The 25863-nt window shown below is 38.9% G+C and overlaps 1 protein-coding gene across 3 annotated transcripts in view; it reads right to left on the reverse strand.

Moving 5' to 3' along the window:
• PELI2 (pellino E3 ubiquitin protein ligase family member 2) overlaps window positions 1-25863 on the reverse strand; it is a 61590-nt gene that overhangs the window by 8876 nt on the left and 26851 nt on the right. For 2 of the 3 annotated variants that reach the window (XM_081939715.1, XM_081939713.1), the window contains exons 2-5: window positions 20394-20523; window positions 6445-6546; window positions 1889-2086; window positions 169-357 (exon numbers count right to left, since the gene is read on the reverse strand). In XM_081939715.1, coding sequence (XP_081795841.1) covers window positions 169-357; window positions 1889-2086; window positions 6445-6546; window positions 20394-20523 — 619 coding nt within the window. The remainder of the gene's footprint in view (window positions 1-168; window positions 358-1888; window positions 2087-6444; window positions 6547-20393; window positions 20524-25863) is intronic. The other variant, XM_081939714.1, reaches the window with a different exon arrangement.

The following is a 25863-nucleotide window of genomic DNA, read 5'->3' on the forward strand; positions in this document are numbered from 1 at the left end:
GATGGATTTATGTTTTTTGCATTCCTATTTACCGCTGCAGAGTTTTTATGTTGTCTTGTTCAATAAGATTCTTTTGAACAAACGTTACTGTTTGTTTAACTAAAAACACTTTATTGTTCTTTAAGGGCTAGAAATAATTTTAAGTCAAGTTTTTCATCATTAACTTACTAGCTTTCCTCTTTGTTGAGCAGATCTTGTTTCCCGTAGAGTATATACATCACCGCAGACTGAAATTTCTCTCCAAACACCAGGTTTCGATTCTTCAGTGAACCCTCCTTTAGGATGCATGACTAGAACGCCATTAGTTGTTAATCCATCCATGTGTCCATCTGGATTCTTCCATTTTGCTGCTTTTTCCTAGACAAAATGCCACAACAAGAAATAAAAAATAAATTATTCAGGCTTTCCATACTTGAATTACCAAGTGCCTAATACAGCCAAGTATTAGCAACTACATATCAAAGGATAAATAGAAGAACAAGAATATAGCTTGGAATCAAAAATAGATTATCAATAATTTGGACTAAATGCTGTATAACTAGTACTATTTTTGCTAACAAGTTTCCTTTATCCATTTCAAATAGAAAATATGGTTGTCTTAATTACGGGCTTTCCAATATATCATATACAGCAGCCTTTTTTTGGCTTCATCTGTAAACTGCTTTAACATTTATTATGAGAGATGCAGAAATAACATTAGTCAACAAATAATATGCAATTGGAACTAATTATCTGGGATTAGTAGGAAGAGGAAGAGGAGAAGATGAAGTCTATTTTGAGATACATAGCAATTAAAAAAGAGAACCAAATAGTGTTTTCAGAGAAAGAATGGACAAATTCTTTCAAAGCAAAACTTTCAGGCAAGTACTGTTTGCATTAGTGAGTCAAACTTAGCTCTCATTGCTTGCTTCATTTTTTTTTACAAAAATAAAAATGCTCCTCCTTTGTACCAATACTTTTGGTAAATGATCTTATTATATAATTGACTGCTTTGGTTTTTAACTCTACATACAAACTAAACATATTTAAGGTGCTCATGGGTGGCAGTTGGCAGTGATGGGAGCAGCATAAACACAGCCAAAAACCAGAGAAAGCAAACAAACAACCAGCCAACCTAGCAAACTATCTATTTCTATCTGAAGTTCTGGAGAATTGCTGGTAGTTTAAGTCCTCAATATTGGATAAGTCGATTAAGCATTCTAGGACATTCTGCATGGGTTGCGTTTAAAGACCATCCAGAAGGTTCAACTGATGGCAAAATGCAGTGACCCTCGTGCTCATGGGTGCTTGCTATTGGACAGAGATTGTATCTGTTTTGGAAGCCTGCAATGGCTTCCTATCAGCTTTCAAGTGCCACTTAAATTACTGGCTTTAATCTACAAAGCTTTCTATGGCTTGTTGCTGTGTTATTTTCATGTCCACATCTCTCTGAAATCAGCACAACCATTTTGATCATGCTGGGAAAAGCAACTGGTTGCCCCTCATTTTTGGGATTTCAAGGCCCAGTTGCACTGCTTTCATCACCTGCCCAACTCTCTGCTTTTAAGCCCAAACTCTGGAAGCTTCTTAAAACACAGTTTTTCTGGAGGTGTTTGGGGGCTGATGCCAGATGCCTTTTGAAGGGCAGATTTCTCTATTTCCACCATTGGTTTTATTTTTCATTGTTATTGCTGGTTTTATCTTGTGAGTCACCAATGTGGTAAATGTGGTATATAAATACATATATAAAAGTATGACTATTTTCAGAACTCTTTGTTCCTATTTTTATTAAATGGGTAGATTTGCAAAAAACAGCCATCGCTCTGAGAGAAGCTATTATCTGAAGCAGCCCTTCATCATATGATATAGAGGTCATGTCCTGACTTATGTAAAAACTTGGTATGCTCACCCCAAGGAATATGTTTTTGGAAGAGTCAAATCCTGCAGCAAATATTCTGGCTGTATATGGTGCATTCCGGTCACAGACAATGCGGCATGCAAACCTGGAAATAGTACTTTGGGTGATCTGAGTTTCATCGCTGTTTTGGCTTCCGGAAATCGTATCTGTTACAACAAAATCTATGGGGCTCTCTGTTGATCTGCCAACCTGAAAGAATTAATAGTATATAAAAAATCCTTAAGTGAAGCCCTGTGAACAAAACAACTGAACAGTTTAACTGTACTTCACACAAGCCCCCCTCCCAACTAGACATGGGCATGGCTTACATCAGTGTTTCTCAACCTTGGCAACATTACGATGTGCGGACTTCATCCCCCAGAATCCCCCAGCCAAGATGGGGAATGCTGCTTCAGGGTGCAGGTCATCTTATATTTAATCAAAGTTTGGAGGATCTGAGGTAACAAATCCGAGGCTTGAAAATTACAGTTAATCCTTGACTTTCAACAGTTCATTTAGTGACTGTTCGAAGTTACAACGGCACCAAAAAAGGGGACTTATGGCTGTTTTTCACACTTATGACCAGTGCACGCTCACAGTCGTGTGATCCAAATTGAGATGCTTGGCAACTGGTTCATATTCATGATGGTTGGGGGGGCCTGGGGCCATGTGACCACCTTTTGCAACCGTCTGACAAGCAAAGTCAATGGGGAAGTCAGATTCACTTAACAGTCATGTTACTAACTTAATAGGTGTAACAAGAAAGCTTGTAAAATGGGGCAAAATTCACTTAACTGTCTCACTTTGTAACAGAACTTTTGGGCTCAACTGTGTCGTAAGTCGAGGACTATCTGTATTACATTCAATTAAATAACACTGCACTTGATGTACTGTTAGATCCACTTAGGAATGACTTAAGTTCACAATAAATATTGCAAACAGAAGATAATTGCATACATCTACTTATGACCATTCATTTAATGACGGTTTGAATTAATGACGGTCTTGGAAAGGGTGCAAAACTTTGCATGCACACACACACCAGTCACATGATCACAATCTGGGTGCTTGGCAGCCTCTTATCAAGTCAATGGGGTCAATGGGGAAGCTAGCTGGGAATGTTCACGCTGCTGCCATTTGCTGAGAGGATTCCTTCTTGTCTCTGGAGGGTGGCTGAAAGAACTCCCTGTCAAAAGAGTTCCACTCTATGCCTGCTTGGATTTCAGCAGAAAGCTCTTTTAGCCAACCCCCAAAGAACTCCCTGCTGAAAGACCTGAGCTCTGTGCCTGCTTAGATTTTGGCCTGCTCCAACATCCAAGCAATCCCAGAGCTCAAATCCTTCAGCAGGGAGCTTTTTCAGCCAGCTCCCAGAAATAAGAGGCAGCCAAAATCCAGGCAAGATTTTCAGCCTCTGAGCAGAAACGCAGCATGATAAGGTAAGGAGTGAAGAGTGCCTCAGTTAGATGAGGAAGTCTCTGGGAAGACCAGTGCATGCCCCATGTGAGTATCTCTCCACTCAGGGGCTGAAAATCATACTTGGATTTTAGCAGGAAAGATTTTATACTCCTGTGCAGGGACACTCACATGCAGCCTGCACCAGACCTTCCAAGGTCTTCCCCAACCCCCTGAGGCATCCTGCATGACTTTCCCGGGACTCTGCTTAACAGTCTGAGAGATTGCTTAACAACTAAAAGTGCCAGAGTTATGATCATTGAGCAAAACAATCACGTGACATTTCCCTTAACAACTAAGATTCTGGTTCCAACTGTGGTCATAAGTTGAGGACATTTGTTTTGCCTATGTGCAAGTCCTCAAAAATGTTTGTCCCATTATGTTTTATTTAAGAATATGCTATCACAGTATATTTGTTTTTGATAGCCTGGACTTGCTTTAAAAGTATGAGATATCTGAAGCCTACATACACTTTTTAAAATCTGTGCCTGAAGTATGTCTTTTTCATGTAATATTAATAGAATACTGCCACAGGTGCAATTATTGTCTAGAACTTTTATGTATTTATTTGATTCCCCCCCCCTTTTCTTTAGTAAAGAACTCAAATTAAAATAAACAATGCTCCATACTCCCCCTCCCGCCACCGCCCCACCAAACAACCGTTCTGTAATACAGTTTGGTCTGATAAATTACTTTATTAAGTATTACTTTCTAGATCCATTTTAAAAAATTCATCTAGGCAACTCTCTGGGTAAAGTAGCTCATTAAATTACAGGAAAACATATCAAAACGTAGTACTATTGCTGAAAAAAATTCAATTGTATTTTTTTAAAAAAAACCATTATTTGCCAGATGAGTTACCTGAAAAAAAACCTACACTTTCAATTTCATGCATTGTTTGCCATTCAGACATGACACTACTTTATCTGATAGCTTTCATTCTAATAGGTCAGGGGTGTCCAAACTTGGCAACTTTAAGACTTGTGGACTTCAACTCCCAGAATTCCCCAGCCAGCAGAGCTGGCTGGGGAATTCTGGGAGTTGAAGTCCACAAATCTTAAAGTTGCCAAGTTTGGACACCCCTGTAATAGGTGAAAAATGTGAAACATGTTGCCACACACAGTGTTTTTTCCCCATTTGAATATCCATCTGACTTACTTTGTCAACTACGAGACCAGTGTTGGAAATATGCTCCAAAAAACAACTAGGCTGCTAACAGACAGGAAGGAGGGACAATCCCCTCCTATCTGTAGCCCACGTAGAAATTCAGGGTATCTTTTTAATGGCCTTCTGTCAAGCAAATTGATGAAAAAGTGGAACAATCTGTCCCTCTCCATCAGTCCATTACATTTCCATTCCAGTTATGGAGGAAGGGACTCCCTGTCCTAGCATGGAAATAAAGTGCACTGGCAAAGAGGGAATGGGGCAATCCAATCTGTTCACTTGCCTCCGAAGCAAGTCCTGGTTGTCCAGGCTACCAAGGAAGGCTTAATACCAGGCTGTGTCAGATAGTTGCCATAGTGAAAATATGTAGTTCAGGGCTGAGGTGCTGGGTTCTTGGCATTCTCTGAGCTTGCTTTTCTTCCTACAGACATTTCATTACCAAGATAGGTAACATTATCAGTGCACAGAGGAGGGGAGATTATTGATTGTATAGGTGAGGAAGCTTGTCCGACCAGCCTTGATTGAGGCATCACTTCTTTCTGGATTGCTTTTGAGTTAGTTATTGTTTCTTCTATGATTGTTCTTGTTTATCTGGTGTCGTTCAGGTTTACATTAAGTTTTGTATCAGATACTATCAACTACCTCAAGACTGTATAATTTCAGCAAGTATTATCACTCTCAGAAAGCTCTAGCTGGTTCAGGAATGCTTATCTTGTGGTATAAACACTTTTTGTTTTACATTGTGGATTAGAGTCAATGTATAGGAAGCATTTAATTGCTGAAGACAAGGGTGATATGACATGATTAATTCCTAGATGGGAGACTTAGTCTTATGAAGCCTGTCTGAGCTTTTCAAAAAATAAATAGGAAATCAATTTAACAAATAGCACTACATGTTCTGAGCTTGGAAAATCACTGAAGTAAGAGAAATCATTTAAAAAATCCAAAGAAAAACTTGAATCCATCTATTTCCAAAGAAATCTTGAAAATTAATTAAGGGCTTTCCAGATGGAGTGGGGAGTTGGGGTGCTTCTGTGGATTTGTTATACTAGCCATGTACACTACGTGGTGTACATGGACACACTTTCAAAATAATATTGAGAAGACCAAAATATAAACAATGCAGCTATCACTAGTTCTCATTGAGAGAGCGTTCAAAAATGCTTGAATAAGATCCATCCAAGTTCAGGAACATTATTCCTGAACTGCTCATGTGTCAACCAACTAACTTTCAAAAGCATGACCCATTAAGTACATAACAGGAAACGTGTATAATTGTTCAAAAGATCTGCTATAAAAGAATGTTTTAAATATTCCACATGAAAAACTCTTCAGTGGCAGAAAATGCATGGAAATGCAGTTACATATCACTATCTTGAAAATATTTTGTTGCATACATTTAAGCTAGGGAACTACACAACTGACCACAGCCTCCTAGTGTACATTGCTGTAACTTGTAAGAGAACTACGAAATAGGTCTCTTTTGCAATTATACATAAACGGTATATTTTCCTATACGAAGACTGGACAGAGAAGCAATTAACATTCTTCTTCAGCAATTGTAATATTTTAATTTTACAGATTATTTCACACCAAATTTATAAAATCTGAGAACAGTGCAATACTAGGATCAATGGCTATTAGCCTTAAAGGCAGTGTGACTGTCTCTAAAGGCCATCTACTAGGAGGCTAGGAGGCTTCCTTGGGTAGTTGGTTGGTCCTATGAGAATAGACTTCTGGATTAGATGGTCCAGAGGTCAGATCCAGCATGGTAGTGCATGTGTTCTTAATATAAAAGACAGACAAGGTACAGTATAAAAACTTTCTGAGAATTACTTTTCATATGACAAATTTCCAAATCATTAGGCGCATACAAAACATTAAAATCTCTTTAAGAAATCTATTTTACGTTTCCACAAGCAACTACTTTTATGTAATGTTAATAAACTTACCTGAAACATATCAGTATCTTTATCATGCGTATATTCTACTACAATGGTTTGATTTCGTGATAACGTGTAGGAGATACTGTGTTGGCCCTTACAACTGATGGCCTGTGGAATAAAACATTCTCTGCTTTATTTAAATAACATTTCTGCCAGGGAAAGAACAGTATAAAACACTTGTAAATACAATTACAAACATGACTACATTCTTCAAATTGAGTTTTTAATTTTAGGTACAGTACAGCATATATTGCAGTCATTAAGTGTAATCATAACAAATAAAAATTAAATTAAATTATCTCCCATGTAAGATATAATCATTTATGAGTTTTTGAACGGGACAGCAAGTAGAAAATACTGAGATCTACACTTCAATAGTTTTTAAAAAAAATTAGTATTATCTACTTCACAAAGTCAAGAAAAGAAAGTGCCTTTCTGTGATTTCACTTCTACAGTATTATTGTTTTATATATTTTACATTGGAAATACTGCTTGATGAAGTTTTTCTAGAGGAGATTCATATTTTACATATGAAAACCTATTTTTTACAGATATATTCAACATTCTATTTCAGGTTTTAAACCTACAGTATTTGCTATCACAAGAAACTTTATAGAGCAAACAATGGGATGGCGCCCAGCCTCCCGTGGCAATGGGAGGCGCCCAGGCAAGCAGGGCCTGGACGGGCTACAGAGCACAGAGCCAGTAAGTTTCGTAGAAGGAATTGAAGCATTCAACTTTGCAGCCCGGAGCCCACACCTGTGTTTAAATTTGGCAGGCGAGGGCGGGGGAGAACAATGGGAAGGAAAGGGTGGGAGATAGGAGCAGAGCGCAGAGCCAGGATGCCATGCAAGGCCCGCTTCCCTGCACCCAAAGGCATGAAAACGGAACACAAAAGAAGGAATGTGCGGTGGGGGCGCCACGCACGACTGCAGGACACAAGTGTGCACGTGCAATCCGGTGTCAAGTCCTATTGCAATTCTGACTGATGAAGCTTCTTGGATGAGAAGCAAAACCTCAATCCTCAAAGGAAAAAAAATAGTTCAATTTCCTTTTGGAAAAGCACCTTTGTGACTGTCTAGTCATATAATTAATCTATTTTAGTTATTTTGCAAGTATTAGAACTTATCAAAGCTTCAAGATAGAATTTCCACCAATATAAAGAAAAAATGTCTCTAATGCTCCTCTTACTCAGAATTTTATCGTTAAACATAAACCAAAAGAGCTCATTTCAAAAGGTGAACCAAATATGTTTATATGAATCAATTACAGAGCTGACTATGCATCTTAATGTTCCCAAACAGACAGTATCTGCATCTGCTATTTTCCTCATTTTAAATGACATAATCTCCTAAATATTTCTTAAATTCAATCTATCACACGCTTAGCGTGATATGCTTAAGAATCCAGGTACAGGTGAAAAACATTCAGCCACTTCCAGTCAAGCAATTAGAATTAAGAATATGTTTGAAAGGTTATTTGGAAATAGTTGATTATAGATTACAAGCCAACCCCAGCTTCATAGATTGGCATTCTGAAATATCCTTTAGCAAGCCTGTTTTTTAGTTCTATTTTTTACTAGGTAAATTATATATATGTTCCTACCACATAGATACAGGGTGTCCTTGGTTGGTAATTACAGAAAATTAACGTCCTGTGTTTCTAAAACAACTATTCATTTAGTACTACATGCACTTAATCTTATTTCACTGAAACTATTTGTACAATTCAAAAACCACATTCATAGGACTTTGGTGCCTTTATCAGGTTTCTTTCAACATTTCTTTCTAAATACAAACCATTAAAGGGCCTTTGAGCTACATAACCCATTATTCTTGATTAAGTTAACATTCTTTAAAATGAAAGCTCGGTGGCTATTAAGAAGAAAGCAAAAAAGAATTATTCATAGCTTTAAAAGGAGTTCCAGTTATATTCTATAAATATATAGAAGGCTTTTAATATTCAAATAGTACCAAGACAGATGCAGAAACCAGAACTTAATAAATAGGCAAGGATAAAAAACTTTTTTTTTGTTATTATATGGACCGCTGGACCCTAGCCAACATTCAAAATATAGATACATGCATTCCTGCTAGCTTACCTACATCCCAAACTGAATACAGAAATGCAAAAAGCCTTGCACCGCATACAAGTTATACCTTTATCCTACACTACCTGGCAAACTATATTTCTGCTTGTCAGCTCCTGCTCTCATCACAGAATGGAGAAAGAATGAACATTGCACAGTTAGTAGGGATATTATCACCTCAATTACAGAAACAGTATTGTTTACTTTTTTTCCTGTCTCTTTCTTTGCTATTGATCATTTATCTGTATGTATCAATTAAAAAGAAGAGCTAATATAGTGTAGTGGTTAAGGTATTAAGGTTATAAACCAGGAGACTGTGAATTGTAGTTCTGCCTTAGGCACACAGTGAGTTGAATGACCTTAGGCCAGTTACTTTCTCTCAGTCCAGGAAAGAAGGCAATGGCAAACCACTTCTGAAATCTTGCCAGGAAAATTGCAGGGACAAATCCAGGCAGTTTCCAGGAGTCAGAACAGACTAAAAGACACATACAAACACCCAAAAAACCTCTACCATGATTCAAAAAAGCAATGTTGAATGTTTAGCAAAACTTCAGAGAGCTAAAAAGATACGATTGTCACACTGTATATTTATCCAATTATGAAAACCACAATGGGAGATAACGCGTAATACAGAAAATACTGCACTGATTTGTGTTGGAGTTACATATTGGTCCCTAATTTTCACTTCAACAAGAATATAAACTACAAGATAATTTTAGGAAATGCATTATTTTTCTCATAGGATAATATACTATGCTTTAGACTTGTCTCATTCAATTACTATAAAAATAATTGAGATAATATTCCAAAAGTGTTGGGTTAATACTCTGCATCATAAATAGTATTCTTCATATTAGAAGTTATTAAAATGCAAATATCTCCCTAAAAAGAGACAGCGGAAGGTTTAAATGACCATTCAAAAAGAAAAGCCGCAAGTAAAGTTAGGCAACTTGTTCGCTCCTTCACTATGGTTTCCCTGTAACATGTGAATGGAGGAAAATAGCTAGGTGTAATTACAAGCAATGCAGAGGACAATGAAACACAAACAAGAGTATATGTCATCCAAAAAAACAACCCAGCACCTGCTTTGATCTGTCTAGATAATAGATTTTTCAGACCAAGTTGCAACATAATAAATACTTTGCAAGTCTGCTGTCAACATTACAGGTGCCAGGGACATGTGGTCAGGGGAGGCAGGGGAGGCAGAGCCTCACCTCTCATTATGAAATAATAATATATAATAATAATATCCACAAGGGAGTTTCATATATATAAGAGGAAGAGGAGGGAGGAGGAGTGCGCGCGGGGCGGTGCCAGCTGGGCAACCGGCGGAGGCAGGAGGGTTCTCGGAAGCGCCAATAACCTTCCTGCCTCCGCTGTACTTTGCGCGCTCCTCGCGACTGCAATAGAAGTCCAGAAGTGGCAGGGGCTTGATGATGTTGCCGCAGCTGCCATGCACGGATGGACGGAAGTAGCCAGAGTGGCGCCGAGGCAGTCCGGCGGACGAGTGACCGAGGATCAGGCTACCTGATCCTCCATCGCTTGATCGCTCACTCTTTCGTCCACCCGGACCCCTCGGCGCCACTCTGGTTACCTCCGTCGGGCCGCGCTCAGCAGCGACGTCGGCGACATCATCAAGACAAAGTGGCTTGGAGGCGAAGTGCTTTTCAGTGCTTTTCTGTGCGTCTGGCGTTTAGGTAGATAGCCGGATGTCCTAAAAGCCAGACGCACAGAAAAGCACTGAAAAGCAGCTGCTGTTGGGGATCACGGAGCGCAAGCTGGCGGAGCGCGCTCAGGAAGGTGGGAAATGGGATCACGTGTGCTGGAGGCTGAGGCAGCCTCAGCCTCCAGCACACGTGGTCCCATTCCCCCGCCTTCCTGATGACGTCACCAGCCTCACCAGCCATAAACCTCACCGCACGTCACTGACAGGTGCTATAGTGGAATGGATTTCTGCAGCATCCAGAATAGGGAGCTTTCTAATTGTTCCTGTGGCTGATGTGAAGCCAGAAAGCCTTCCTTAGGCAACATATTACAAAGAAATAAACACTTTGCCTAAAAGGAATGCTTCTAAGCTACATAGTGAATGCCCAGGAAGTGCATGGATAATTCTAAAGGTATTATTGCAGCAGGTAAAAAGATGTATAAAATAAAATATTGATTCAAATGAACAAAACTGAAAATCCTAGGAAGGCAAATATATTAACATCATATTTGTGCGAAATAACATATAGTATATAACATTATGTTTGTGCAAAATATCATACAGCATATCTAATTAGAATGTTCCCTAACTTGCCTGAAGCATCAAGATATTGCCAAGAGAAAACAGACCTCCCTAGTGGAATATGGCACATTTCAGAAGTAGCTAAACACACAAAGGATCTATCCATTAAAACAGAAAAAAACAACTTATACTGGTAAATAAGACAAGCAGAATTTCTTGATACCTCATAAAACTATTCTGTTAGGAACGAAAGTAATTTATAAACAAAAACTGAAGGAATCTTATGTGAAGTTGGCTATATTCTCATATTAATCCAAGTTATACCATAAATCCCAAATGCCGCTGAAGATTATTAATGCCGAGAAACAAATTAGTAAATAGTCATAAAAGTGAAGTGACTGATATAGACACATTCCAATAGAAGAAAACATGATTTTTCAGGGAGTCCAATATACACGAAATAGTTTACATTAAAAACAAATGAGACATTTTGAGATCCAGAGTTAAGAAAAGAATGAAGAATCAGTGTACTGCACACACTGAAAAGCAGTTAGTCTTACAAAGGTACATTAGTAGCCAAATTATCAGAATACAGAAAAATCTGTCATTCTTGGATACACAGATAAGCTGCACTGACTTTTTCCTCCTGAACAATATAAAATGGTTATTCTGTTCCCATCTGTTCCAGACAAACTCAAGATATGTTCTTGCAATTATGGAACTATGGTCTTACAATTACAGGATCAGAATTTATAAGACATATTATAGGACATGAAAGGATGACAGCTAGACTAAAATATTATTGAAGTTGATAGAAATCAATTACTGGGGGTGGGGGGTGGGGATGAAACATTGTCCAACCACATACCAATTTCCTATTATGGCAGTATAAAGAACACTGCATGGACTTCTTGTTGTTGCTTTTTTTTTTGTAAAAATACAAGTGGTCAAAATTCATAAATATCAGACATTACAAAATGAACAAATACTGCAAACAAACAATTCTACAAACCCATCTTTCTTCAAATAAATCAACGAGAAAGGGACTATAAATTGCAATTGGAGAGGACAATGTTTTTAAGAAAGTCAAGCAAGAGTACATTCCAGGATTAACAAAATGTAAAAAGTAATTGCATATAGATTTATTACATACAGATTTAGCACCAACAGAAACATATTGTTTTGGGGGGAAAGTTTCAGAAGCACTGCTATTATCTATTAAGAAGTAGATTACAGATTGGAATTGAAATCTTTTCAAAAATAATGCTCTTATCACCTCTAGAAAACAGCAAAGCACTCTACTTAGGACTTCCTTTAAAGGAAACTTCTAGAAACTTCTACTAATAAACAACAGCACCAATAATAAATTACACACTATTTCCATGGCACAGCACCAAACAAAAACTAAACAAAAACCACAATACAATACAATAATTATATATTGATTCAATAAAACTAGCTTAGAGCCCAGTAAACAAATATGTATACTGGACATTAAAACAAACAATACATTTAAGGCAATGGCCTGGAGTAAGACAGAGTATGCATACATCTAGAATTATTTAAAGCAGGTTCTAACATGGAATTGTCAGTTAAATCAAAGTAGGGTAAAACAACTAAATCCTAGAATATCCCTATGATAATAATATGACAGTCCCTGGAGACAGCAGTATAGAAGAGAAAGCACTGGGGGGGGGGGGGGGACACAAAATACTAAGACCTGCAAATAGAAGTAGAAAGATCTGTGGCAATAGAAAACAAAGATAGTGATAAGCACCCTGGGTGTAACCCAAAATATCTGGAATGCCACCACTCCCTACTGCTGATGCAGGCCTCCCAAGGCCTTCCCAACCGGAGACATCTTGTGCTCCTCTTGTTGCCCTTGGGGTCTCCAAGGCCCTTGGGTTTTTCTCCCCAAAGAAGTTATGAAATTTTGGGGCAATTGCAAGGAATTGTGGCCATTCTGAAAATGGTGACTATTTCCAGGAAGCAGTCACATGGTCCAGACATGTATGGACTGCCCTCCTTTCCCAATATGAGGTCCAGAAATCTTCAGAGGGTAAGAGTGATGGATGATGGAGAGGTGGGACACCACTCCGTCAGGTACCCAGTGGTGCAAGATCAAGGGGGAAGAGAGACAGGGAGTGCTGCAGCATCCCTATGATCAGTTGTAAGGGCCAATGACCATGGGGGCACTGCGATTTCAAAATGAGGTCAAATAACTTTTGGGAAGGTCTGTTGTAACTTCAAACGGCTGCTAAATGACTGGATATTAAATGAGGACTACCTGTAAAGATATGAGTCTGCCAAATATGAAGACAGAGAAAAAAAGAAAACTGGATTTCAGAACAAATCCAGGATTTGTTGGAAATTGCTAAAATGAGAAAAGAAGACAGAATAAGAAAGAAAAAAAATCTAAGAAATGAACTTAACAAAGAGTTTTAGAGAGCTGTTAGAAACGACACAAAACAGTATTACATTGGCAAAAAACTGAAGATGGAAACAGACATGGGAAAACAAGGACTCTTTCAAAAGATTTCTGAATTCAGAAGGAAATTCTAACCTTGAATTGGTATACTAAAGCATGCCACTAGGCAGATAATAACTATTCAAAGAAGATCAAAGGAAGATGGAGGGAACATATTGAAACACTATACAGTTGTGATGTCAACATTCAAGATATTTTAGAAGAAATTCCCTACTTACAAGAATCCCTAGTACTAGAAGATGAAGTTAGATCAGCACTCCATTCATTACCAACTCAGCTATAGCAACTGATGGGAATGCCCATTGAAGCAGCAGAAGAATAACCAGTAAAGGTTCTAATTAAGCTATGCCAGCAAATCCGGAGAATGACACAGTGGCCAACAAATCAGAAAAAATCAATCTACAATACCAAAAAGGAGACTAACAGAATACCTCATTGATCTCTTGAGAAATGTATATACAGGGCAGGGAGTCACAGTATAACGGCTTTCCTAACTTCTGATCATAAGCAGGCTCTGTTACAGTCGTAACTCAAGGACTACCTGTACTCCAACTGCCACTGTCATTCAAAGGCAGGCATTCTCTTTTCCTCGTAAACTTGATTGCTTCTTCAATTTCTTTCCCAGCCTAAAGCACAAGTGGCTGTTGGGCACAACTATTTTGTTATTTTAAAAACAGAAATGCACAATGCCCTCAATTTACCACCATATAAAAAGAAGAAACCAATAACAATTTTCTCTTTCAATCAATACCCAACATTATGTCGAGTAATCAATGAAATCTATTTTGCATTTCATTGTCTAAATTTCTGTTCATTGCCTCGACCTCTCCCATTGTTCGCAATCTGTTTCTGTTGTTTGTATAAAACACAAGTTGTGATTTATTCCTAATGGTTAGAGATTATTTTGCAATCCTGATATGAGAAGTTTCCTGCTGGTCTAATAAATCTGCATTATTATCCCTCTGATTTCTCAGTCTATTAATATCTGTCTTTTCCTGGGACTGAGGAAACTTCTTTATGGAGTTAGCAATAGCAAGAGCACTTACTTATATACCGCTTCCAAGTGCTTTCCAGCCCTCTCTGAGCGATTTACAGGGTCAGCCTATTGCCCCCAACAATCTGGGTCCTCATTTTACCCACCTCGGAAGGATGGAAGGCTGAGTCAATCTTGGGCCCTATCAGCAAATACAACGTGGGCATCCCTACAGACTCCGAATCACCTTTTTTCCCTTGAATATAAATACCTACCCAGCTCTATTATGCTGCATTTTTGCAATCTCTACTGAAAATTGTGTATGTATATGAGTCAGAGAAAGAGACAAATCCTAAAATGATTAGAATGATGTTTTAATTAGTGTTTTCTCAGCTCACATTTAACTCCTAAGAGTACAAATATAGTCAGTCAGAAAAAGGCTTTTGCCCTTCTGAAAGGGCCTGGAGAGCTGGTTTTGCAAACTGGTCTGCGGCCCCAATTGGGGCATGTCAGTCTGGAGGGGGTTAATGGAGTAAAATAAATCCCAACCCATCCCTGTGTGTAACCTGCTCCCTTCCCTCCCATCTTTGTCAATTTTAACTCATTTCTAGTGCTACTATTTATTGTTTTAATGTTTTCAACGTTTTATCTTGTTGTTTTTAATTGAATGTAAACTGTCTAGTCACCTCTAGGCAAATTGGGTGGCATATAAGCTTAATGAATACATAAATAAAAAGATACAATGAAAAGGAGGACTTGGGAAAAGCAGATGACGTGTTGGGAGCGCTTTTTAGTCACTTGCCATAAATATGCATTTCTGGTTCCAGAATAATTATATATTCGGAAAAGCAGCGTTATGCCCTTGTCTGTCTTCCAACTTATAAAGCAGGGAGTGATGTCTATTTATATCTCACTAACATTTTGCAGGATTTGGCTGTCAGTTTACAGTCTCTTAGTGGCAATCAATTTAAATACTTATTTTAAGTAAAGTATCTCTATAAAGGAATAGTGGTACTCATGGTAGAAGAAGCTGCCTTTTAATGTTCAAAATGAAGAAGAGCCAGAAACTCAGAACTGAGGCATTTTGTCAATTTCAATTCCTACCTCCCTTTCTTCCATGAAAGCAGCTTTAGCCAATGTGGACAATATCCACATATTGTATGTGCACGTCCAATTTTTAGAATGCAATGGGCAGGCTGTGTAGAGGACAGAGGCACAAGAAAAAGCCACTGCCAAAGCAATGGTAAGTTAAGCCTGTGCTTGGGATAACAATGTGATGTGAGTAAAACTCTAAGAGGTTTCGTACGCCCAAAGATAAAGGGAGGGAAGGAAAGTGAAATATTCTGTTATTGAAACTTTACAATAAAAGTAGTACTGATCTACATGATGTTCGTATCCTAGTCTGATCTAATCTGTAAGGTTTAATGAGTTCACTGGGTATTTTGCCTGTGCAAGTTTAACTAATAGTTAATTATTTACTTCTCCAGGCACTTTTTCAAATATACTGTCAAGAAACACAAAGGGATCATGCTATTAGAGATCCTTGCTAAAGTGTCAGGAGAAAAGATATGCCTGGAAAGGGAGACAACCAACTACAGGTAGTCCTCAACTTTTGACTACAATTGAGCCCAAAATTTCTATTTTTAGGTGAGACAATTAAGTGAATTTTGCCCCATTTTATGACCTTTCTTGCCATAGTTGTTAAGTGACTCTCAGCAGTTGTTAAGTTAGTAACACGGTTGTTAAGTGAATCTGGCTTGCCCATTGACTTTGCTTGTCAAAAGGTTACAAAGGTGATCCCATGATCCTGGAACACCACAACCATCATAAATATTAACCAGTTGCCAAGCACCTGAATTTTGATCATGTGACCATGGAGATGCAGCAACAGTCATAAGTGTAAAAAATGGTCATAAGTCACTTTTTTCAGTGCCGTTGTAACTTTGAATGGTCACTAAATGAATTGTTGTAAATCGAGGACTACCTGTACAGTGCAGTTGATTATATCACATAGCTTCCATGGTGTACTAAACATACCCCAAACAGATCTTATTCAATAAAACAGATCAATAGGAATTTACATTTAGTTTACAGAAGAAGAAGAATTCAGTACTAAGAAACTGTCTCTAAAATATGCAAGCTTTTATTCTAACATGGATTTTATTCAAAGAAGGGAACAGTATTGTTCGGTGTTTGGAAACCATGCTACTATAGAACATGCAAAATTACATTTAGTTCTTTTGGTTTAGGCCACAGCTCCTTAAGCCACCAGAAAAGCAATATAAAGTAAAAGCTTTGCTAAAGATTTCAGAAGTATTTATTCATTTCAGAAAGAGCACTAGTTGTAATTCATTTTATCACTGTTTTCTGGGCAGACACCCAGAAGTCATATCTTATACAGTAATTTTAAAAGCATAAAAACTCCTTCGAAAAAGTTTTCCCATTATATTTATTAAACTGTGATTAGAAACAGTATCAGGTAACTATAAATCCAACAGTATCAGGTAACTATAAATCCAAATTGCATTTAAAGAAAAAAAAGATACAGAACATACAAAACAGTATTACTACAATGTAAATAAAGAGACAGATACTGCATATACAAATGTACAGTATCATATATGCAAATATACTATATGCTGGTCTGTTGTTATTGAGATAAACCATAAAATCCATCCAAATTTACAATACAATACAATAGTAGAGTTGGAAGGGACCTTGGAGGTCTTCTAGTCCAACCCCCTGCCTAGGCAGGAAACCCTATACCATTTCAGACAAATAGCTATCCAACATCTTCTTAAAGACTTCCAGTGTTGGGGCATTCACAACTTCTGGAGGCAAGCTGTTCCACTGATTAATTGTTCTAACTGTCAGGAAGTTTCTCCTCAGTTCTAAGTTGCTTCTCTCCTTGATTAGTTTCCACCCATTGCTTCTTGTTCTACCCTCAGGTGCTTTGGAGATTTGACAAAACTATTGTACTGCTTCTGATGTCTCACTACGTATTTTAACTTTATCTGTGATTTTTTTTCTAATGTGGTAATTGAAGAGACCTTGCTAATTCAAATCTCAAATGTTATCTAATTTTCCAATGTTGTGCAATTATTGTTTTGACTGCTAAAATTACACAGATAAGTTCTTCATTTACAAGATGAAACCTTAAGCTTAAAAATAAATGCAATAAGCCAACTTGGGGACATCAATTTTTGGTTTAGTAATGTTACTAATTTCCAAAACGTTTTACACCAAAAGGGTGTATCTTTATCACATGATCCGGCCCACGGCTGCTTAGATCTGGCCCACGGTTGGCCTGGAAATATCAAAGGACCGGCCCACGGTGCCTCTGCTAGCCAAAACCTGCTGAGGGTGTCAAGGTTGACCTGCTGACTTGACCAAAGCCATCTAAGCCCCATAGCAGCTGGGGACTCTACATGTCTTTAATCTCTACATTATGCAATTGAGACTATTTGTGCCAGAAAGTAAATCTTCCATTGTCTGGAATAGCTTTTTTGAATGCAAAGGGGGAAAATGCATCTTGAGCCTGTGTCAAACGCCCACCATGGTCACACCCACTCCAGCCACACCCATCTCCGGCCCACCGAGGTCAAACAGAACCCTGATGCGCCCTCAATGAAATCGAGTTTGACACCCCTGTGATGAGAGATAACCCTGCTTGATACTTTTTAAAATCACAATAGAATCTGAATCAAAGCTATTAAGTCTTATCTGCACTTTAGTTGTTCCATATATATGTTCAATCATCTTACAACAGCCAGCCCCAAATCTAGATTTATTTAATATTTGGTTTTTAAAATGCTATTTCCAGAGAAGCAAAGACTTTAAACTTTAAATATATCAAAAAGATACATTACTATTGAAGCTTAATTAGTTTTACTAATTTCCATAGTAGTCAATAGTTTTCTGATTGGATAGTTGTATTGGAATAAAATATTATTTAAATATAAATTTACATTCATATGTTAAATATATGAATTATGTCACTTATAATCAGTGGTTAGCTAACAATTTTGTGTATGGTTTATAATCCACATTGAGTAGTGAATTGGGCCTATAAAATGACAATTTCTGTGAATTTGTAGCCATTTTAATGATCAAAATAATCTTAGATTGTTTTCAAGACTCTGGAAAAGAGTCCTCTTGGTACAAACTATTGTATAAAAATAAAAATATTAACACATCTTTAAATTCTTTATAAAATTCCCCTGACCGTCAATCAGGGCCAGTAGGTTTTCCATTTTGAATAGAACTAAAGACTTCAGAGATTTCTGAAACAGAGAAAGGAGATTCCAAAAATTGTACATCTTCTGGAATGAATTCTGGGAATGTTATATTTACTTGGCAGAAAATAATTTGCAGATTTCATCTGTCTGCAAATAATCTCTCCTTTTATTTTCCATCTGTTTGTATATTATACTCACTGATACGGTTCTGTTATGTGTTTTGCTATATTGTTAACTTCTGAATAAAGTGTAGTTGTTTTTTGCAGTCATGTTTTTTAAATTGTGCTCATCTCATGTTCCCTTACTATTGCTTTGACAATATCCCGTCTCACCCTTACTAATGTTCCATTTATATTATTTCTCAAAGTTTCTCAAAGTTTGAGTTAGTTGTTGCTTTGCTAATGCATTGCATGGCATTATAAGATTAAAACATAATTTCTAAGTAAATGAATCATCTCTTCTAATTTGAGCATAATAATCACTGGAGCGTGATCTGAAACAGTATGGGTGCAGCTTCAACATATTGCAAAAAAATTGGAAAGATCTTAATATTTATATAGTTTATCCTAGAGTGGGATTCATGTGGGATTCAGAATCGTATTCTGCCCCATACATCCCTGCGACCAATCCGCTCGCACAGAGAGGGCCTCCTCCAGGCGTCCACTAGACAGTGTCGGGGGACGGCGCCTAGGAGTAGAGCCTTCTCTGTGGCGGGCCCAGCCCTGTGGAATGACCTCCCTCCGGATATTAGGAATACCTCTGACCTCCGCTCCTTTCGTATTAAGCTTAAGACCCACCTATTCCAAGTAGCTGGCCTGGCTCAACTTTGATTTTTAATTGGGTATTTTAATTATATTTAATTATTTAGGGGTTTTTTAAACACTGTATTCTAATTGTTTTTTATTCATCAGCCGACCTCCTCCTTGTGTATGTCTCGGTATATGTCTCTGTCATATGTTTGTCTTGTACACATATTTATTTCATATGTTTTGTTGTACGCCGCCCCGAGTCCTTCGGGAGAGGGTGCGGCTAAGAAATAAATATTTATTATTATTTGTTATTTATTTATGTCTACCTGAATAAAATATATTTGCTTTTATTTCAGGATTCATAATTGTCCATACATAATTGTCCATGGATTAAATTTTGAAATGCATTTCAGTCTGAGGTTTTAAAGTTTCAACATGGTGGTGTTTTTTTGTTTTTTGTTTGTCATTTTGTAAAATATATTCCAGAGTTGTTCTAAGACTCAAAATGCCCTAAACTCCCTCTAAATGGTTATGTGGGGCCGGAGGGGGGGAGGTGTTTGGAAATACTACTTCTTTGAGTATGGACAACCTCTGGAAAATTGGAATAGGACTGTATATTTCCAATAACATCAAACAGCTAACGTGAATTAGAAATAGAATATCAGAGCTTAAAGAACATTCAAGCTCAGAAATTGTAGATTTGAAAATTGTTGTCAACATCTATTTATTAGCCCAGATGAAAGAATTCTTAATGCAAACATCATTGTACTCAAAGACCCAATAAAGTACGCTCAATGCAAAAAATACCTTCTAGCACCAGAAAGGGATAATCACTTAATACAGTGGTGTGTGTGTGTGTGTGTGTGTGTGTGTGTGTGTGTGTATTTGTGTTACAACCCCTGGTATGCCCAAATATACCTATTTCCCTGGCTCAGCTGATAAGGAGGAGAGCCTGTGGCTTACTGGCTAATACATCTGCCTAATATGTAATACAGCCCAGGTTCGAATCCTAGTAAGGGTATGGCTAGCTGATGAGAGCTAAATAGCTTGAAATAGATCTATACTAGTCTCCCTTTATTTATCTATCAGCACAAATACAACATATATATATATATATACCAACACATTCAATCATTGCTGCTCGGCAAAACTTAGCATTGAGGCCCAAGCTCTGAGAATTAGTGACAATACCTTAGATGCTTGAGGTGTTGAAATCACATGAACAGTGCTAGGTTTGACGCCATTTGCTTTAGGTCTTTTATAAAGGGCAAATCTGCTTTTCCTACGACCCCGGTCACCATTAGGGAGGCAGCCATTGTACCTATGAAAAAGATATGTGTTTGTTATTTCCATTTGCTAAGCATTTTAGTGAAATAAAAATTTAAAGTCTTTGTAGACATGTGTACAGGGGCAGCAACTCTCAGCTATCTCTGATAATAAAAGACCACCAGATTGTTCAACCAGCCAAATCTACAACACATTACCTAAAAGTTAACAATGAAACAATTTCAGATAAAGTATCTGACCATAGGTTGCATTCTTCAGTTTCTAATGTCTCCCAAACTCCCTGTAAGCATTCAACTTTATTTTAAAATGTTTATATAGCTGCTTATATTGTGAACCACAACCCTGAACACTTGACAAAACAATAAAAAATATCAAAACTCCCAACAATAACAATTACTGGCACCCTAAGACAATACTTTCTCAAACATCAGCATTCTACCTGCTGCGTGCCAATCTTATTCCTTCTGAACACTTGTAGAAAAAGCCAGCTATTGAACGCCTTCCAGACAACATTTAAAGGAAGGGACTTGGAGCATGCCTATCATATCTAACCTGGAATGGGATACCCTCAGGGAGACATGGTCCTGCAAGTCATTCAGGGCTTTAAAAGTTTTGCGGTGGTTCGGCTCCTACCTTTCTGGCCGGACGCAGCGTGTGTTGGCAGGGGAGGAGAGGTCGACCCTACGCCCCCTTACTTGTGGGGTGCCACAGGGGTCGGTCCTCTCGCCACTCCTGTTCAACACATACATGAAGCCGCTGGGTGAGATCATCCGTGGTTTCGGGGTGGGATACCATCTGTACGCTGATGATACTCAGCTGTACTTTTCCACCCCAAACCACCCCAACGAGGCCATCGAAGTGATGTCCCGGTGTGTGGAAGCCGTACGGATCTGGATGGATGACAACCGACTCAAACTCAACCCCTCCAAGACGGAGTGGCTGTGGGTACCGGCTCCCCGGTTCAGCCAATTAATTCCATCATTGGCCATCGGGGGCATTCAACTTGCCCCCGTGGAGCGGGCGCGCAATTTGGGCGTCCTCCTGGATGCCCGGCTGTCCATGGATGACCATGTGACAGCTGTGGCAAGGGGGGCGTTCCACCAGGTTCGCCTGGTGCGCCAATTGCACCCCCTACTGGACCGGGACGCCTTACGCACAGTCACTCATGCGCTGGTGACGTCTCGCTTGGACTACTGTAACGCTCTCTACATGGGGCTTCCCTTGAAATGCACCCGGAGGCTACAGTTGGTCCAGAACGCAGCCGCGCGGGTAATTATGGGGAGTACTAGGTACTCCCATGTGACACCGTTCCTGCGCGAGCTGCACTGGCTTCCTGTGGTCTATCGGGTGCGTTTCAAGGTTTTGATAACAATCTTTAAAGCGCTCCATGGCTCAGGACCTAGTTACTTGCGGGATCGTATTCTGCCCCATACATCCCTGCGACCAATCCGCTCGCACAGAGAGGGCCTCCTCCAGGTGCCGTCCATCAGACAGTGTCGAGGGGCAGCGCCTAGGAGTAGAGCCTTCTCTGTGGCGGGCCCAGCCCTGGGGAATGACCTCCCTCCGGATATTAGGAATACCTCTGACCTCCGCTCCTTTCGTGTAAAGCTCAAGACCCACCTTTTTCACGTTGCTGGCCTGGCTCAACTTTGATCCAACTATATCGCTCCTGACGGGTTTTTTTATTTGGGGTATTTTAATTGCATTCAATTTATTTAGGGGTTTTTAAACATTGTGTTTTTACTTGTTTTTATCTATCACTTCACCTCCTCCTTGTATATGTCGTGTATATGTCTTGGTATATGTTTTGTTATATGTATGTCGATATATTTATTTCCTATGTTTTGTTGTACGCCGCCCCGAGTCCTTCGGGAGAGGGTGCGGCTAAGAAATAAATATTTATTATTATTATTATTATTATTATTATTATTATTATTATTATTATTATTATTATTATTATTATTATTATTATTATTATTATTATTATCATCATCATCATTTAGGGCTTTAAAGGTAATATTTCCCCTTGAATTGCACGGGGGGAGGGGGGGAATGGAAGCCACACTGCTTCCATTTGAACAATGGGCACCTATCTAACAGATGATTAAAGAACTGGAGACTAAAACATATGAAGAACCGTTGCAGAAACAGAGAATGGCTAGTTTAGAGAAAAGAAGGCTAATGATAGCAATATTCCAGTATTTGAGGGGCTGCCAGAAAGAAGAGGGGGTCAACTTATTTTCCAAAGCACCAGAAGGCAAGACAAGAAACAATGGATGGAAACTAACCAAGGAGAGACGCAACCTGGAATTAAGGAAAAACTTCCTAACAGCGAGGACAATTAAGCAGTGGAACAGCTTGTTGTCAGAAATTATCGGTGCTTTATCACTGGAGGTTTTTAAGAAAAGACTAGATAGCCATTTCTCTCACATGATATAGGGCAGTGATGGCTAACCTTTTCCACAGTGAGTGCTCAAAGCGTGAGTACCCGTGCCCAAACCCCAAAAATGCAATGCGCACATGGCCCCACACATGGCTCCCCGCCCCTGCAAATGCGTGTGTGACCCACACACATATGCCCCCCTCCACATGCGTCCTATGCATGCACGGCAGAGACCCAATGACCAGTTGGTTGGCAGGAGGCACACGCACATGCGCGGTGAAGCTGAACTAGGGGATGGTTCGCTTTCCCACAGAAAGGGGCGCTGTGTGCCACCTGTGGCACGCGTGCCATATGTTCGCCATCATGGGTATAGGGTCTCCTGCTTGAGCAGAGGGTTGGACTAGAAGACTTCCAAGATTCCTTCCAACTCTATTCTGATTGATTGACCGTTCTTGCAGCAACAATGTAATATAAGTAAACTGTGGACTTCCCAGAAGTGCAGGCACTGCAATATTTAGAACCAGATGCAATTTCCAGATAGTCTTTAAGGACTGCCTCATATGGATATATTGTAATAATCTAATGAGGAAATGACCAAGGCATGAGTAAACATAAGCTGTAAATTTTGTGAGAACTGTGATTTCACATACGGTAAACTTCAGCTAAAGAGTTGCATAAGAACAAAAAAGTAAAATTATCTACCACAATTGTATGTGCATGTTTCAATCGTTTGTGACAGATATGCAGTGCCTGTGGCCTACAAATACTCTGAACCCAGCACTACGAAATGCTTCCTTCTCGGTGATAATCAATAAGCGTTTATTATTATTGAAGGATTTCAGATATGGATGTCTAGACACTATGTTTTGATGCCTTGTGTTTTGCTTGAAATTTTTAGAGATCCTTGCTCAGGACTTCTATTTAATTTGCATTCTGTGTACTGAAAGACAGTCTGACTGGAATAGACTTAAAGGTCTACTAGGAACAGAAGAGTTTTGAATGCTTTAGATATACTTGTGCCTTCATAAATAATTAAAATTAGGAGATTATAGATTATAGATTAGATTATATTCTTCAATTGATTGGATTTTAGGGAAATCCTCTGAGAAATAATTGAATTGTATACGGCATATCCTTGCTAGTACATGTGATTCTTTGAAAAAGCCAACATAAAGCTCTACCAAGAAAATAATCCATGATGAAATTCTATCATCTATGTATCAACTCTGTTGTTGGTAACAAAGCATATGCAACATAACAGGCTCAAAAGTACAAAACAGTATCTCTCATTTGCTTCTAGCATCAAATCCTTTGATAGAAATCTGAACAAGTCTCAAGTCAGGACATTTATCCTGATTCTTAGAAGGCATAGCCCAGAGTTATTAAGTGATCAAAGGAGAATGAATAAGAAATATTTGTATTTAAATTGGATTTTCTAATTGAATTGGATTTTCAAATTCATTACAGGTAGTCCTCACTTAGTGACAGTAATTGGGATTGGATTTTCCATTGCTAAGAGATGTAAAGCCCAATAGCAACATGACCGGGATCCTAGCAACAATAACTCCAGCACTTTCAGTTGCTGTCATTATGCGAATCATTGCAGCCATTAAGCAAGGACACCACGTAGTCACCATCTATGACCTAATGCTGGCTTCCTTACCCGACTTTGCTTGTAGGAATCAGACAATCAAAGCTGGATCAGACTGTTAATCCTTAGCAGAAAATCTCAAGGCTACAGACTCCATCCTAAAAGAAGACAATAGCCAACCATTTCCATTGCTGGGATTCTTCAGAAGAGGGGATTAAACTTGCTGCTGAATAATATTGAATAAATTTTTGTTGGGTTCTTCTTGATCTTTGAGCTTGGTTGTTTCCTTGCAGACTACTTCAGTATGAGTGAAAGTAAGGATTGCTTATCCTGTTTTGGTGGAGATGTAGCTTCCTTCTTCTTGGTTCCTTATTTAAGGTTATTGTTTCTTCCCAAGGATTCAATAGTTTAATGCTGAGTTGCATATATTCTATTCTATCAAATAAATTCTGTTCTCTATTTTGTATGAGTTTTAATATCCAGTAAAGATTAGCAAAATTTTTCAAAATTACTATTCCCCAAAACACAAAACCAACAGCAATTAAATATATTGCAATGAAAGATGAAAAGATATCTGAGGAACCAACAGAAGTTAAAACAAAAATAAAAGGACAGGAAAAGGGCGTTGGTACTTACCTGATACGCCTATTCTCATAGTGGGGGAGGAGCATCCAGAATGGGTTAACATCATCCTCTCGTTGATTGGACTGAGTCCGATAAGATCTTTACGCCACGCCCTTGTCACCAGGTAATCCCCAGTTTCGACGAAGAACTCTATCAGACTCGATGTGTCATCCACTCTAGACCTTGTCGTAGTTCCAAAAACTTTATTTATTTCTTTAACAGAACAGGTTCACAACCAAGAACGGTCCCAATAACATTACAATCTCAGGGAGGGGCTGGATACTCCTCCCCCACTATGAGAAGAGGCGTATCAGATACGTACCAACGCCCTTTCTCCATAGTGATGGGAGGAGTATCCATAATGGGATGTACCAAAGCTCAAACGTCCCTTGGGAGGGTCCACAGATGCTATATATGCACAACCTTATACCTGATGAGATGTTTCCCCCACCTGTGAACAGCCTGTAACACCCTACGTCCGAATGACGCTTCTGCAGAGGCAAAGAAGTCCAATTTATAGTTCCTCACGAATGGTGAGGGGGAACTCCATGTAGCTGCCCTACAGATCTCAGTCAAGGAGGCTGAAGTGGCCGCGCTTCGTGTAGAATGTGCTGTAATCGACCCCGGAGTCTACAGCCACCGTGCTTGGTAAGCCGTAGCAATACAGGTTCGTAACCATCTGCCTATAGTGGTAGATGTCACCTTGTTTCCCAGGGACACCGGTTGGAACGAGACGAACAGAGTTTCTGATTTTCTGGTCAGCAGAGTTCTTTTGA

This window comes from Natrix helvetica (genome assembly GCF_964273705.1).
Source record: "Natrix helvetica genome assembly, chromosome: 1".
NCBI lineage: Eukaryota > Metazoa > Chordata > Lepidosauria > Squamata > Natricidae > Natrix > Natrix helvetica.